Source organism: Ptychodera flava, chromosome 4, assembly GCF_041260155.1.
Source record: "Ptychodera flava strain L36383 chromosome 4, AS_Pfla_20210202, whole genome shotgun sequence".
NCBI classification, from domain to species: Eukaryota; Metazoa; Hemichordata; class Enteropneusta; family Ptychoderidae; genus Ptychodera; species Ptychodera flava.
Genome location: NC_091931.1, coordinates 38,503,157 through 38,521,352, shown reverse-complemented (window position 1 = coordinate 38,521,352; position 18,196 = coordinate 38,503,157). Strand labels below are relative to the sequence as shown.

General features: G+C 35.9%; 1 protein-coding gene across 2 annotated transcripts in view; it reads right to left on the bottom strand.

The window, feature by feature from the left end:
* Positions 1 to 18,196, bottom strand: part of LOC139131688 (protein starmaker-like) — a 57,770-nt gene that overhangs the window by 8,189 nt on the left and 31,385 nt on the right. For both annotated transcript variants that reach the window (XM_070697863.1, XM_070697865.1), the window contains exons 3-4: positions 2,623 to 2,918; positions 858 to 918 (exon numbers count right to left, since the gene is read on the bottom strand). In XM_070697863.1, the coding sequence (XP_070553964.1) occupies positions 858 to 918; positions 2,623 to 2,918 (357 nt within the window). The remainder of the gene's footprint in view (positions 1 to 857; positions 919 to 2,622; positions 2,919 to 18,196) is intronic.

Here is an 18,196-nt window from a genome sequence, read left to right as displayed (position 1 = left end):
CGCAACATTATTTGTTACATAGTTTAAAAGATTAAAGTACTTTGTAACATATTGTACTGTGAATATGATGAGCTATAACTATTTCCAGGAAAACTTTTACATGTACATGTAGCTGTTTGCTTGAAGAAGTGTTTTAATGCCACTGAAAGCATCAAACAGATGATGATGAAAAGCATTGATTTCAACAATTCAAAGCTCACCTTTGTTGGAACACTCTGCAAATGTATTTCAATAGCTGACTTAGCAAGTCCATTCAGCTTATAATGAACCCTACACATGATGTTATATACTACTATGTGACTTTTACATTCAACATAATTGTCTCTATTGCAAATAGCCTTTGGGGTCAAACTATAAGATATCAAAATGCATTGTGGGTAAAAAGTCAACTTCTCACCACAGCAAAAGTTGAGATATTGATCTAATAAATACTTTAACTCAAATGTAATTGTTTCCATGGCAGAAAGTTCTGTTTGCTCATGAAAGTAGCAAAACCTCATGCATCTTTTTAACTTTTTAGGCATTTCTGGTATGACAGTCATGTACATGTATAACCTCAAACTTTACTTTTGCTTCTGTAATCTGTGTGTTTACATGTAGAAATCTGCCCTATTGAAAATACGGTTGACCACCCGAGGCTTGTATGACCCACTTAGGTGGCAAAACCTTATATAAGGTACCGAGAATTGAAGGAAATTTATTTGTGAAAGTGTAACTGAACACTAATGGCATACACATATGCTAGCTGGTGGAACATGTAAAGGTTATCTCTGCAAATGTAGAATTGTAGGTGTATAGTTGATGGTTGATTGAGTCGTTGTTGTAATAAGGGTGAAACTTGAGAAATGTCCATTTACCTTTATGCTTATGATATCGTGGTTGTAAATGCCAGGGTACTAGCACATCTTGGGAATCAAACTGGAACAAAGAAAATAGAGCTAGTTGTTTTTCTATACCATAAAACATTTATCAACAACAAAATCTTTGTGGCCACATATTGGTAAGATCCATACAGTATAACGGCAACATCAAACTGCACATTAACTTGGGAGTTTCTTTTGTCTTGAAGCTCACACAATTCAGTTAATTTAAGGGCCAGAAGGTGTAACTTTCGAAGAATTTTTTCACCATTTTGATTTTTAATTTCAACTACAGTTTCTTGTTCTCCTTCTTAAATGCATGTTGAGAAAAACGGTATTCAGCTTGTCAACTCAGCCTGAACCCGGTACATGTGTAGATGTGTTTGTTTTTATCAGTAAATGAACTATGGTCCAGACCAGAATTCAAATGCAAACAATAACAGTGCATTTCACATACATACTATAGATGCCATGTTGACATGCTAAAAGATATGTTTCAACATTGTTTAGGGAGTAAAATGACAATTTGCAATCGATATACAAAATAGTGAAAAAAATCGTCAAAATTACAGCTGTACTGGACCTTTGCTATTTTGATCATAAATTTCATTGAAAAGGGACAGTCTGGATAAAATTTTCAGACAATTTGTTTAGGGACTTTGTCCAAAACAGATGTATTGTATGAACTGCTGTAGGACAAAACATTACAAATGGCATCCATGACAACAGGAAAATATGGTTTTGCATTTAAGCATTACTGTTATTAGACAAAGCAAAATGCAAACATATTGTCAATTTATCATTATTGCTCATCATGTTAATGCTGTATATCACAAAATTATTCAATGCTGTCACATACTTTAATATTCATTTTAAGGACTGGCATCAAATTGTCACTGGGCAAAGTTAAGTTCTGTACATATACAATCTTCACAGAATGATCACAGTTTCAGTGAATGCACATGTACATATTTTCTTTTCCAAAAATTGTAACTCCAAAAACCAAACTTGTGTATGGAGCTCAAATGTTGAATTACTTTTGCATCTTTCAAGTCAGTTGTACATCCCCATTGTTTCTCTTTTCTGGAATGAAATAGCTGCCCCCGGCAAGGTGGGAGTCAAACTGGATGAGCCCTGCCATTTGAATGAATGCTGGATAAGGCTGAGTGCAGATGTTTTTAATACAAAATGGTTGTGAGACTTTGGTATTGCTTACATGAATGTGAAACGGATCATAGAAGGCACTTTAAAGCAATGGAAAGACTGTGTCCAGATACTGAAATGTATAATTTCCTTATTTCTTTCCATTTGTGAATATGTGTGGAACAATTAAGGTAGAATGCACCTAAGGAACAGGTATTCAGACTAGTATTTTTATGATACTCTGCTGGTTTGCTTCTTGTGTGGACTCATTTTCAAGCTTGTTAAACATATGGAGTTTTCAGGGTCTTATCTTTGTGGAAATGAAAAAAAAAAATTTTCTCTGTAGACTTAACACAGGACCTGTGTGGCCACTTTGAATTTCAAATATTGTTCAAATGTTAGCTAATTTGCAGGATGACCCCTGATTTTTATTCTTGATTTTGAAAGATGACTTATTTCAGCAAAAGTTTGAACATTCCAGTTTTGTGGCATGTATTCCAGTTTTGTGGCATGTATTACTTTACACATTATCACTGTACAACAAAAGATAAAGACATATCCCTGGTGGTTAGAGGTCTAAACAAAGTAGGTGCATGTACACCTGACAACTTGTGCCCACCTTTCTCTGTTTCTGTTCCATCGCCCACACATACACCATAAGCTTCCCTCCAGGCCGCAAGATCCGTGCCAACTCTCTAAGAGCCTGTGCTCTCCGTTCGACCGTAGCAAAGTGATGGATGACAGCAATGGAGATGACAGCGTCAAAGCAGTTGTCGCGGTAGGGAAGCCGTATGTTGTCACAAACCATGACTTCGTGGCCATGTTCATTAGCAATTTCAACAAGCTTGTCACAACGGTCGGAACCAATCTTGAAGACATTACTGTTAATGGGAAGGTATCTGCCATTTCCACAGCCTAAAATATAAAAATGTCATATTACATATTTATATCTACAGAGATCAGCAAATAGCACTGTGAATCATTTGAAATGTTTGATTGTGCAGATGCAAACTGATGACAGATTTCATACATTGAAACTTCAGAAATCAACAAAGTAATATATGCTAATTACACTGTATGTTCAATATACATAATACTGGTAGATCAAGATTAAATATTGTACATGGTATTAAATTGCTGTCTATTTAGTAGATCTACACACGTACACGTACAGTACACTATGTAACACTGTACTGTATGCTTTGCTGAAGTCAAATTTAAATATTATAAAGGGCTCAGCCCTTGGTGTCGCGCCAGGGGTTAAGATAGGCAATGTTATTTGTATTGATTCATGATGAAATAGAATTAATTGTTACTTCACGTACGTTTGTATGACAACTATGCCCAGTTTCCCTCTGATGAAAGCAGTTCAAGTACGTACACAACGTCAAACCCTGTAGCAGTGCAGGCATAGATTTTCTGTAATGTGTAAAAATGTTGGACAAAATTTGGCAATTTTTACCATGCTAACAGCCTATTGTGTTAAACATTTATGGACGTACATGTATTATGCCACCATTATCATTGCAATGGCAACCGCACTGCCCACCTTCCACTTGCAAGCTGAAAACTATGGCGTTCCGTCTAAAAACTGGCATTTTTTGAATCTAGTTATTGACACAGGGGGCGCTTTTCTAATTCAATCCCAGCATTCTTTGCTTATGCCCCCGTTCATATGTACAACAGTTTTCTCCCTTTTTCTATTTTTTATGCATGATAATAACAATATTTGCATCAGCGACAAGGTGGATAATAACACTTACTGGCTAATAAAAGAGATATATTTTATAAATGGCATGTTATAAAATGATAATTTGCACGTTTCGTATTTGTTTATTTACGAGTACTCAAAAAAACATGGCGGCGCCCACGGAAAGGAGGGTACACTTCCGGTTACTTGCATAGTTTATTATGAATCTGCGCATGCGTAGTCAGTAAGCCGCTGGCGCGACTAATATATACCAATTCTGAATATAAACACTAAACATCTCTTTACCACTTGTTTGTTGCACATGTACCTATTTACTTGCTCATGCAAATAAATACTTTGAATTTTCATCTTCTAAATCTGTATTTTAATTTTTGGTAAGCAGCATTTCTAATTCCTGGTGACCTTGTATGAAGAATCTTAAAATTTTCCTTTAACCGACAGAACAATTTATATTCTGTCGAGACATAGTATTACCTGGCCTCTGGCACAGTTTTAATGGTATTTCACTCTTCTTTGTGCAGTTGGTAATAAATGAAGCTGATTGCAGTAATTGAGTCATAATGAAAATGCAAAGGATACTGAACAAGAGTGTGGTAATTGAATGGTAACATTTAAGACTTGAGATGAGATTGTCGCCAAAATGTTAAGTCAATCGATCAACCTGTTTCAAAATGAATTCAGGTGGAAGTAATCATTTTCCAAGATTTGGAAAGTCTAAATTGAATTGATTGAGCACTGTTTTGCTGACACAAAAGGCAGGAATTAGAACTGAAATTGAATTTACCTTCAAAAGAATCACCTTGAGGTTACACTTGCTGTCTTTTAATTCATTCACACAAACAACTTGCAAAATTGTATCCAGTCATGTAATAAATAGCATCTAGGCAGTGTTGTATGTGAAGAGGGTATTTTTTAAGATGATTCCCCTGTGCTACATGTATTTATTGTATAAGTAGGTGCTTACTGAAGGTCTCTTGAATAGACCACGCTTTTTCCATTCTCAACTGAAAATTTGCCCCGCATTCATCTGTATACAAAGTAATTTACATTTATTAGCTAAATTACTTACGTAATAATCCACATCATTTTTTGTGATTTATTCCCATAATAATTCACCTAATAATTGTAATTTACATTCTCATGAGGTAAAACCGCTTTTATAATAACGGTACATGATTGCTTTGATTATACATGTATGAAACTGACTCCTTACGACATCTGTCACAAACTGCTACAAAAACCTAAATGGACAATGAGAAGAAATTCACTGGTGTTTGTATACAGACCTGAAAATATAGACTGCCCTGATGCTGGTAGACACACTGTTGTTTTGAAAAGTGTTTTTTTTAAAATGCATTTATTGCACTGAACATACATTTCCACACTCATTTATAAGTGTACAGCACAAATATTATTTCACCTATGCGCAAAATATAACTGCTGTCATGCCTATGTGCATGCAAAATATGACTGTTGTCATGAATTTGTCATACTGATAAATTCATGTTGAAAACTGCTTTTCAAAAGCAGATTATTTTGAGAATATAATCTCTCACACTCATTTATAATATAATGGGATTAGATGACTAGGGCACTGTGTGGAAATAATGGCCGTGTCAAGGTTGATTCTAGGATGTTACAAAACATCAAACATCCACTTTATTCTATCGATGTAACATCTGCAGCTGTACACAGACAATGTCAAGCATAATCTTCCATACAGAGTATCTGTTACATCATGTTTCTCAGCAATAGCTGTTAAAACTTTCATGCAAATGAAAACTGATTATCAAGCTCTCATTATGCGTATATTAATTGAAACTGGATGTTTTTAACAAGCGTGTTACTTTTACATTGAGCAGCATGTTATAGATGGCCAGAAAAATGAACTATACTATACTATGTTCTATTTTATTCATGATAATATTTCATTTGTTAATGATGCTTGGAAAGTAAACACTGCCTAGTCCCATGTTTTGATAGTTTTTTAATTATAATTAGGTTGTTTACATGTTACATTTATACACTGATTACTATGGTGATATAATGCATAATATCACAACACATATGAGATTTAAATGGTTGAAATTATATTGATAATATTGAATGTAAATTATTTTTATTTATAGCAAATGGAAAAATAAGCGAGAATGGCATTGGTTATTAGCAGAGTGCTTCTCATTATCACACCACACAATAGAGTGTGCCTTTGACAAATTTTTACACCATCATTTCTCTCAGCAGCAATTATATATTTCTACCCTTCACTATTCTTCTGATGAAGGACAAATGATGACATCCCATGCTTGCCATTACATATGTAAATATTACATTTTTTAAACAGAACTTAAGCTCTGACAGACAATGCTGAAAAGGTCTTGGCACAAATATTGCCTGAATGTATAAAATCAAAGTTCAGTCAGCCCATAATATCCTATTTCACAGGATAATACACAGCAAATGCACACAGTCACTCCCCTGTTAAGACTGCTTATCTCCCAGGACACACATCCATTCGAATGTAATGTCAACACAGAGAAATCATATTGCAATAACAGACAGAAATATAACTGACTGTCTGCAACTGGGGAATCAAAGTAATTCCAAATTTTATCTCCTAACTTGTTGTAACCAAGGTAACTTCTCAACCTTAGACCCTGTCTCTAGTCTAAAGCAACTATTTGGTGTCACATGTCAATGGGCAATTTGTGACTCCCATCAAATATTTGACAATCATTTTAGCATCTGTTGGGCATAGAAGAAAGACGTGCTTAAATATCAGTTAAGATTCACAGAAAGTCAGTAACATCTACATTTTTCAGTTAACTTCAGTCACGTTATATGCTCAATACATTATCTTCTGAAAGTTTTACGCTAGCTTGGGCAATGGTTATATTGAATTCTGTCTTGCATTATTGGTGAAATCTAATGACTAAATGGACATGGTAATTTCATGCTTTCTCTTACTCATGGAATAAATACATGTAAGGTAATACAGTATATATTATAGCCCAAACAAGGGATATATATTATAGCCCAAACAAGGGACTATGTGCCCGACATCAGGAGGGCAAAATGTCACCTGCCTTGAGGGTGGATATAGTCTCTTGTTTGGGCTGTAGTGTTTTTATAATATGCCTCTCTTACAGTATTCACTCAGAATTTTGGGGTTTTTACATGCAAAAGATAAGCAATCCATACGTTTTATTTCAATGATATAAATGAAAAACTTGAAAAACTTGAACAATTTTCATCATCCAACAACGCAATGATATTTTTTAATCACTGTTATGTGGTTTATTGAAATTTCTAAGTATAATTTTTCAAAAGCCAGATTTCCTATGTAAAACATGTGAATTTGATTATTTTCAAATCCCGCTATGCCATCATTAAGATACCATTAAATGTTATGGAGTGCTTGACGTTCAATACATGAGGCATATAATAATCTTGTTGAGGTGCCAATGAGATCAATTCATTGGTTAAGCTCACATTTCAGACAGTACCGGGTATGCTCTGGTACTATGTGTCAATTGAGTCTTAAGGTAGTTGTATCCTGGTATTTTAGAAATGAATTTCGAGTTACAATCTATAAATAGGTGTACCAATAAATGTTCAATTTTTTGTTTCAAAATGAATTAAAAACACATGACTCTCATTTGAAATTACAAAAGACAGTCATTTTTTGACACCTATGGTAACTAAGATACATGCAACACAAACTGTACAATATTTTCACAATCTTAAACAGCTTGTGTCTTGTGCTGGGGGGGGGGGGGGGATGCAAACTAAATATTGAAATGCATTGTGGGTAAAAAGTAGACTCTTCACAGCAGCAATAGTTTGATATACTGATCTCATAAATACTTTTTGCACAAATTTAAAAAGAAAAAAGTTCTGTTTTTGAGAAACTAGCTAAACTCGTTGATCTGTTCATCTTTTTAGGCATTTCTGGCATTAAATTCTTGTATAAACTAAAGCAGTTTTGCTTCTGTAATCTTGTGTGTTTTACCTATAGAAAAATGCAACATTGAAAACATGGTTGACTGCTTGAGACTCACTTAGGTGGCAACATAGCTTTCGAAGGTACCAAGAATTGTGTAGTATATTAAATGTGACAGTTTCAGTGAACATCTATCACTTTCCTACATTGACTGTTGGCAGTTGTGCTAACAGTGAAGTTGGTGTAGCAACAATGAAATCTTGAACTTTGACCTTTGACTTCCTACCTTCTGTTGTGAAGACTGCAATATCTTGAATAATATGAAAATTCTCATAACCTTACAAATATTACTCCTTAAATACTTTATAGAGTTTGCAATACTAACAAATGATGTTTCTTTCCTGATATCTACAGTGATGGGTATTACGTTTTTGCTTAACAAACTTTCACTGCTTAACAACTTGGACAACTATCAATCATCTACAAGTGAAACTGATCAATTCTATTTTGAGAAGCTACAGTATGTTAGGCTGTTTAAAAACAAATTTCTATTGGCATCATACAGATATTTTAGAACAGCAGTCTTTGGCATCACCTTTGACTTTCAGAAGTTGAGGTAGCCTGATGGTGTAACAGCTGGTAGCTCATTCTTACTGCGAACATCATTTCTCCAATGGATGATGCTTCATGTAAATTTTGGTTTCAATGTCCTTTGTTTTGGTTAATCTCATGCACTTGTGATCATGTGAATTTCAAGATCAGTGGTATGTTTTCCAGTACAAAACCATGTATTGAATGTATAACCAAATGCACATATGTATCTTTCTATCATTATTTCATTGAATTTATCATACTAAGAACAGAATACATAAACATATATTTCAGAATCAAGAGAAATCACTGTCAACATGCATACCATACCTGTACATTCTTTAATAAACTCAAAGGGACTCTAGTGCAAGGAGGTGTATAATAAAGTATGTTCTCCATTGCACTCTAATGCAATGAAGTGTATAATATGTTCTTATTGCCCTCTATTGCAATTAAGTGTATATATGTCCTTATTGCCCTCTATTGCAATGAAGTGTACCGGTATATATGTCCTTATTGCACTCTTTTGCAATGAAGTGTATATATGTCCTTATTGCCCTCTATTGCAATGAAGTGTATATATGTCCTTATTGCCCTCTATTGCAATGAAGTGTACGGTATATATGTCCTTATTGCACTCTATTGCAATGAAGTGTATATATGTCCTTATTGCCCTCTATTGCAATTAAGTGTATATATGTCCTTATTGCCCTCTATTGCAATGAAGTGTACCGGTATATATGTCCTTATTGCACTCTATTGCAATGAAGTGTATATATGTCCTTATTGCCCTCTATTGCAATTAAGTGTATATATGTCCTTATTGCCCTCTATTGCAATGAAGTGTACTGGTATATATGTCCTTATTGCACTCTATTGCAATGAAGTGTATATATGTCCTTATTGCACTCTATTGCACTGAAGTGTACCGGTATAATATGTTCTTATTGCCCTCTATTGCAATGAAGTGTATATATGTCCTTATTGCACTCTATTGCAATGAAGTGTATAATTATATAGTATGTTCTTCACTTTACATCAGCTTATACATGTACACTTTGATCAAAGGCTCCATTGACTGGTGCTTGCATAGGTTAGATTCTGGCATACTGAATACTCATGGATCTTTACTGTGGCTTTTTTATCACAATGTTAAAGAAGTGCATTCTGTTATTTCATTGCTATTCATTTCTACACCAGTATTTGGCATTAAAATGTGCCACTACCGGTATACCTGGTATATGACTTCATGTTATTGGTAAGATCGCAAAGGTTGCTGAAGAAACTTAGTTAGTAATTGGCTTTCCTGGATTAACTCATATGAGTCATAGTAAAATTCACTTGTCTGGAAACATTATCGAGAAACTGTATGAAAACAATCTCATAAATAATGATCAGCTTATTGGGGTCATGTTACATGTACATTTAAGGGAAGTATGTTGTTCTTGGCTATGATCATTAAATAATTCGTGTTAACACCTATATAATTGTATAACAACATGACATTTGGTGTACAGGAGGGTAAGGCCAAAAAAAAAAAAAGAAATGTTTCTGGTCAGGCCTTTCTTTAAAAAATGGTGCGGCGACGCGGCTTTTTTTTTTTTTTTTTTTTTTCCTCCTCCTCAAGGGAGGGAGCAGGGTCAGTTAAAGCGCCAAAGCTTAGGCGGCTATTTGCATAATCATTTGCATATCATTAATTTATATTTGCATATGGATGTAAGCTTGCACATGCATCCACACATACATGTACACTCACAACAAAATGCAATGGTAACACACAAGTGTGCAGTTTGAACATCATGGAAACTCTTTATTCCACTTAAATAAATCATCACAGTATTGTAATTACAATTGCAATTAAAACAGAAGATTCAGATTGAAACTTTGAGAGCAAGAAATGGTTCGTCTGATTGGAGTTTCTTAATACATAGGCCTATATTGCTAATAAATTGTCAAAACTTGCCAACAAAGAGGAAAATTCACAAATTTAAGCTTTACACAATTCAAATGCAATTGAGTTTTATATCATTTTTGAACGACAAACACCGCGAATAATTTTTCATCACGGGGATAGATTTCAGCCAGCCGCCCCCCCCCCCCCCCCCCCCCCCGCATAACTTCTACTTCCACTGAACATCGTCGTTCGATTCTTGATTTTAAAAATACCACCAAGATGATCACAAGACATGAACTAAGTACAACTAGAATCCCTCGAAAATCAGGTGTAAAATCTTCAGAGAACGTGTCAGAGTCTGCAGAGTGGAACCACACGCGACGCCAGGATCAATGTCAACACGTTATAAACCTGTCGACCAACATGGCCGCCGCCATATTGAAATTTATGCAATGTGAACTCGATCGCGATCGTGATCGTACTCAGACAAAACTCATCATTGTACAATCATAATCAACCTCACCAGTCAACTCTTGTTTCTTTTGCGGTCCATTTCATTGATCAAAGCATGGGAATGTGATCAAAGGCCCTGCTAGTGCTACACCGCTACCTCTGTGAACACTTGTCCGCGATGTATACTGTCTTTGTTGGTCGTAGTAGTCGTTCTGGAATGAAAATTTGTGAACAACCCAGCCGATTCTTCTATTGTTTTAACGTTCCTCTCAACACTTCCGGACAACTTATCCGATGCATACCATACTTCACACCTTCCACTCTTTCACCAGGTTAAAAGTTGCAGTGAGCGCTTATGTGTAGACAATGCATGCATCAGCTGGTAGCTACGCAGAGCGTGTGAACTAAAGGATGGCGGGAATATTTTAAAGCGTAGCGGGGAGAATCAAAGCGTAGGGGGGGGGGGGGGGGAAGGCGAAAGCGTAGCGGGACCGCTATGGCCTGGGGATAACACTGAGTTTTATAGTTTTATCAATATAGTAACATTTAAACTGTTCATGCAGTCACTGATCATGTGCCCCAAAGAATTTTCTTTCTCTTCAGCCGTTTTGGTTTGGTGCTATAGTAATCAGTATGTAGTTTGCCACAGCCGCGGGCCTCAAACCAGGAAAAAAAGGGTGACGCGCTGTTGTTCAAGTGACGCGCGCGCTGACCAGAAACATTTCATTTTTTTTTTTGGCCTAATCACAGAAGTCAAATAATAAGATATACCGGTAGTGAAGTATGGCTTATGAAGATATGTGTCGACCTTTGTTTGTGACACTTTCAACAACCTGATGATAAATTCTCCTCTTCATTCTTTCATCAATTGCAATGTCAATAAGTGTTGCATTCATTTACTGAAGAAATTGATCATTTGGGTGTTATCTACATGAAATATGACACACAAGTTGATTTCGAAAATGAGTGTATCACTTTGATTGTACAAATACTTTAATGTAATAACATTTGTTACACATAGTGAGTAATATCACTTAATGTATGAACTGTTATGTATCATATGGCTTTTATCACATGCACAAGCCAAGTTTGTCGTCTCCGAACAAAAAATACGGGATTTATTCTCTGGTCGTTCTACGTCACGACAACCCGCGTCTATGTCATCAATTTTGGTGCGTCGGACCTTTTTTGTCGATCTTCGGTGTGCTCGTAAATATGTAAACAAACAACATGGCGGCCGATGTTTCTCTCACGATCAAAAGTAATGAAATCGATATTTTCACAGACTACGACATTACTAATCCGAACAATGTAAACACAAGAGTGTACCGCCTGTATATCCGAGGGAATTACATGAATAATTTGCGGAAACAACGAACTCGAAGCTGGTCGCGTATACCGTGGGTTCCGTACGTACGCATTGCAGACAGGGTCAGGCGCGACGTTTACAGTGTTCGCGCCGTCGAGATTCAGTCGATATTTGTCCCGAAAAATAGCGTATCTCGTCTGTGATAATTTTTAGGACTATACTATCTTTGAAGTAGAGTATAACTTTGTGGAAGGTAGCCTACGTGTAGACCGAGAGCTGTCATTTGCTCAACACACGAACGAACGTGAGCGCTAACGCACACAACGGACGACTGGAAATGATTGACAACTTGTGCACGGCGTACTGATATTTATTCCTAAAGTAGTTCAAAAGTTTAAACGCGGAATCGTCATGGAAAACTTATTTATTTTGCAAAAAATAACGAATTCTTGGCTTGTGCATGTGATAAGTATATTATTCCCTAATATTTTTCTTCATTCAGCTCGGAAAATACTCGTGACGTAATGACCGTGTCACCACTCGTCTTCGACTCGTGGTGACACGGTCATTACGTCACTCGTATTTTCCTTCGCTGAACGAAGAAAATATTAGGGAATAATATCTAAATATAGAGGAGATTGAAGATTAATATGTTTCAGATTCTGACGTATAAAGAATATCAAAATAGCAAGTCACCTTTGACTTTAAGTCCACTGAAAGCCTTATGGTCAAGCATGCAGCTGTATGCTGATGCTTGAATTTTGATGTTTAAGAACACAGTATGACGTAAAGTTGCATGTATGTCCCATTCTGTAATCTTTGAAGTTATAAATACATTGCTCACTGAATTACTGTAAAATATATTTATACTTGTCCATCACATCAACACGTCACTCTGATTAGATAAAGAGCTCACTCAAGCTGTGGTTAAAAACTGCTTTACCAAAGCTAAAATGCAATAGGCCACTCAACTAGTATAGAAGCTTAATGCGGGGACAAAGAACATTAACTTACAGCATGCAAAATTAGCATTAAAGGGCCGGTTGGAATATAAAAAGGATGACACTCATTATGCAGATGCCTCCCACCAAGCAGCACAGGGAAAGAACTCCGGAAAAATCCAGCTTTTTGACTTACAAAAACCATATTGTTGTCATCACAAATATATCACCACTCGATTACAGCACTTAGTTTTGAATTCTGACATGCTTTACACCTACTTTTCATCCCTTTGTTTGAAAAGTTAGAAAAGAAACGATTGGATTTTCATTGGAAATCGCTGTCAATCAAAATGGTGGTGTAAACCACAGTGTGAATCTCCAGGTGCTTATTTGACCGAGCTCTGATTGGCGGCAGATACGGTGTAATTGCACGAAATTCAAGCATTGTGGCGTGGTGTCGATATCTTTACTTTTTGTTGGTGAAACTACTTTGTTACAAAATAATATAAAATTTGATTGACAACTGCCGCATGTTTTCCCCAAAATGTGAAAAATATCTCCATAAATAAACGATAGTGGGACACGGTGTCCCCTAATTTAAATTTCCTGGCTGCAACACTGCATGTGTCACAGGTGTCCGGAGTTGCCGGTGTACATGCATAGAGAGAATGGGAAGGTTTGACACGATTTTGCCCGCCGGACCGTGAATCCAAACAAATAAGGAGTTTAGAGTCAAATAAAAGGTCTACGCCGATAGCGAAATACCTCTTGCCTTTAACGCTCAAGTTTCAAGTGGGCAAACTAGCATTTAGTCTCAATATCGGCCCAAAACTCTCTGGTAACCCCGTTCATCAGGCTGTTACGTACGGCAGCCATTTTAATAACCAGATTCTTTCCCATAGTGCAGTGCGGGTCATTAGCATTCGACATGAACCCGTGACCCCGCAACCGCTAAATTTAAATTCACTATCAAAGGGCTACAAGTATTGGTGCACACAACGTCCAGCTTTGCGTTTTGCACAAACTCAAGTCATGGGAAAGTTTACCATTGTTACGTTTGTTTTGATCGTGCAAAGGTCACGAGTTCATCACTTATGCGCGCTGAACCATGGGTAATTTCGCCCCATTCAAAATGGCTGACGTAGTAACAGCCTGAGGATGTACGTAACCAGGAATTTAGGGCCAAGAGAGAGACTAAATAACAATTAACACGTCTCAGGGTTGGACATTAAACGTCAAAGGTATTTATCTGTCGGAGGAAGGTAGTTTTTTGACTGCATGCGTTGATATACGTGGATTGTTATTGTCTACAGGATTCCGGAGGGCAAAATTGTGTCAAACCTTCCCATTCTCTCTATGCATGTACACCGGCAACTCCGGACACCTGTGGCATGTGTAATGTACAGTCAATGTCACTTACACAAGTTTGAGTATGGTGTACAGTGTGTATCTATTTTGAGTGAGAGGATTTCCTGTCAGGGTTAAAAATAGATGTTGTGGTTGGCATTGACTGCGATGTGTCCCTTTGACATTTCAAGTCAACAGTAGACCTTACGGTCAAACAGGAAGTACATGTAATATACTTGTGTTACTGGTCATTTTCAAAGCCACTCAAACATTTTGCTAATAACACTTGACTTTGAGTCCAATTTTTAGAAAAATTCACTCTTTTATGTATGAACATCTCTTGAAAACAAGACTTATTAGCTTCTTTGTAATAATATCATGTTCTGTTTCAGGTGTTACAGCAATATGATTGCTAACCATAATACATAAAATCATATGGGTTTAATTGACCCTCCATGTTGCCAAGAAACACACTGAAGTCAGTGAACAGGCTTTTTTTCACTGAAACTTACTAAGAAATTTTTAAGGAATGGGTCAGAGATGTTACACTCTGAAGGTACAATAAGGGCCTATTGAAATACTAAATACTACTGTACTAACAACATCAGAAACAATAAATCTGATGTTAAAGCATTTTTAATTAATCTATACACCAGGTACTTCAGAGCTCAAAATGTTTCCATGCACATCCAAAGTCAGTAGATATTTGCCTTTGAGCGTTTTACAAGTACAGCATACAGCTGTTATAATTTCCAATTTGAGAAAATCCTTTCATAATAGATATCATGACTGCATAGTGTCAATTTTCATGCTGATCAAGCTCACATCTACCAGATACAGAAGTATAAGTTATCATATTCCTTGCCATATCTTGGATGCTGTTAAATTTTTGTATTAAATGATTATGTACATTATATATTACTACAATGCTATTGAATTGGAAATTGTGAAGACCTTCAGTTTATTATTTTTTTCTCCTGAAAATACAAGACATTGTACGAACACATTATCTAGCACTTGAATATAATTTGTGAGTAAAATCTGTCCATACAGTACATGTAAAGTTCACAATAATGTGTATCAGTTAACTTATGGGTCACCATAAAGTGGAAAGCGTGTGATTGAAATATGCAGATTGAAGTGTGATGTTGCGTCAAACAACCTCATTTATAAATGATTGAATTATATACAATACAAAGCTCTTTCCTTACATTGTCATCAAATATATCTCAAAGAAACTGACAGGTATTGCCTTCGAGGGATTTACCGACATGATGAAGTCCTGTCGAGGAGACTATTAACTTTATTAGTATCAAGACCTTACAGCTCAGTGGAATGTGACAGATTCAGAGGAAATGGACCTGGGCTTTTAAATTACTTGAAGATCTAAGGTGTACCTGCACCGTATGTGAAACAGATAAATTTAAGGCTTATATACCCATCACAATGTCACAGCCATTTACAGGCAAATCACACGCACACCCGGAAAAGCAGTTACGATGTTTCAGTAAAGCCCTGGTGAATGTAAAAGCTGCCTTTACAGCTGTAACATGCCATGAATATTGTCACACTGAATTTACTCTGACTGGAGATATAGAAAATAGAATATCACATATTGACAAGCAGTACCAGTAACTGCAATGACCAGAATATTTTTTGTTTCAGCTTTTGTTTAAATACTAAGTCTAGTTTATAATCAATTCTTAAAATGGGAGACATACATGTACAGACAAAATACTAGCTTTATCAGTTATCTTTTAGTCCAGAAAAATTGCATTCATAAATTATTAATAAATATACGTCCTACATCCATTTCACTATGTGTTTAAATTACCCTATATTACTGTACATGTACAATTATTATTTTGAAAAAATTAAATCAGTGACCCATTTATTATTGTACCAATATTTCAACAACACATTGACACTTGTCTAGAATCTCTACGAGGTTTTGATATGATACTCAAAACTTACTTTTTGATTATCATAACAGAAATACAGCAAGGTTCTAGACAACACTGACATATAGTAGGATATCTTCTGTACTCTGTAACTTATGATTCTCCAATTGTAGGGTATAAATTCATGCAATAGATATATAGTAAATGAAAACTTAAAAAAAGTCACTTCTACATACAGTTCAGCTATTGAGAGAAATCATGCGCTGCTATGGCAGAAAGTTTGAATTTTAAGCAGCTTGTAACTTGCACATCCTAATTGAATGATCAATTGACCTGCAAAATGAACAGTCTTCAAGGTGCACTTCAAAAGGTTTACAGGGATAGAAAAAAAAAAGAACATACACAGAGTGATCATGCCCTAGGAATAAATTGAAAAGTGAATGAATGACCAAAAGCTGTTGATACATGTAGCAGTGGCAGAAAGGGCAGTGAAAATGTAGTTTTTTGAGTCTCCCAGTTTCCTGTGAAGTAAATCACCAGCTTTTCAGTGACAAATGAGTCTGTCCTGTCAGTGGCTTGTTTGCCATCCCTTCATCATGATTAACCTGGGGCGACAATTGAAAGGTGTACATCGTCTTTGTGAGATGTACAATGTATAGGAAGGTGATTGGCCATAAATTCTCTGCACTGCTCTGTTTGGCTAGTTTTACACACTGGTGGATTGAGAGTATTGCGACGTCATTACGGATTGGTTTTCCTGACAGATGCAATTGTACGATTCATTTATCTCCATTGAGAAAGTAAGCCGCTTGACGACTGGAAGTTGTCTGGCAGTCACTGTATTTCATGAGCAAATCCCTACTGGAAACAGATTGGCACATCATGTGGGAAGTGGCTTTTTTTTCAAAAGGGCATAGACATGATGCTACAACAGAGATTGTGTATTGTAAAAATCAATAAATCTGTTTTCATTGTAGGAAAAATGTTTTCATTGCAAATTTGAAAAGGTTACCCTCAAGGGAATATCCTTATACAGGATGAGTTACAGAATAAGCTAGGGAACCACTTAATTAACGTAACGGATCATTCATGGAGCATTTTTTGCTATTTTTTTGTCCAGAAATAGATTGGAAATCTCAAAATGAATATAGCGCTTATGTAAAGTAGATGCAGAGTATGATCATTCAAAAGTAATCCTGCTGTGCTCCATGCCAAAATGTATGGTTAATGTAAGAGATGCCGTCCAGTAATGTCTATATACATAATTTCTGTTTGATACCATGAGGTATATCGTTATTTCTTTATGTCTGTAATTGAGGGTAGAGATATTTACTGCGTACACATTTTATCAATGACCCTTTCAGTGTTTTCAAACCACAATGAGTTAAGTTCCCTAAAGAAACATAAACTGACAAAAATGATGTCAAAAGACAGCAACTGATGAAAGATTTTATTTTCCTTGAAAAATTATAGATGATATTGCTGTGAATCATTAATGCCAATTTTTTCTGACTTGCAAATAATTTTTATTATGGCCACTCAAATTGCTTTGCGGGTCTATTTCATGAAATGACGTCTTAGTATATGAACAATCACTAGGATTAAATTGTTGACCATTCTCTGAGACAGAAATAGCAAAGAAAATCTAATCATTTTCTGCCCGTGCACACACCAACAATATTAGCTACACAGCATGAGCACCTGATAGCTTTGAAAAAAAGGCTGTCACTTACGAAGGACATATTTCTCAATCATTAGATTTCATTCACTAATATAATTGTTAGATACAGAGTGATGTACATGCCACTGCATTGTACAGTGCTACATACGTGTAGAATACTAATGAACCCTTCAAATATAAATGTAGACCTCTTCAAAGTATACCAGTAATTTATCTTTGGTACAGCATTTGTCAAACCTGATTTTCTTTAGCTTTCAGAATTTAAATATGAACACACTTGGAAAGAGACTTGAATTACAATAGGGTACATATGCCAATGATAATTAGTTTTCACTATTCATATTATACCAAAATAAATGAAAAGGCTAATTAGTGCCCTTGAACTTAAAACATTGATATCAAAAGAAGTTCAGGGATCCCTT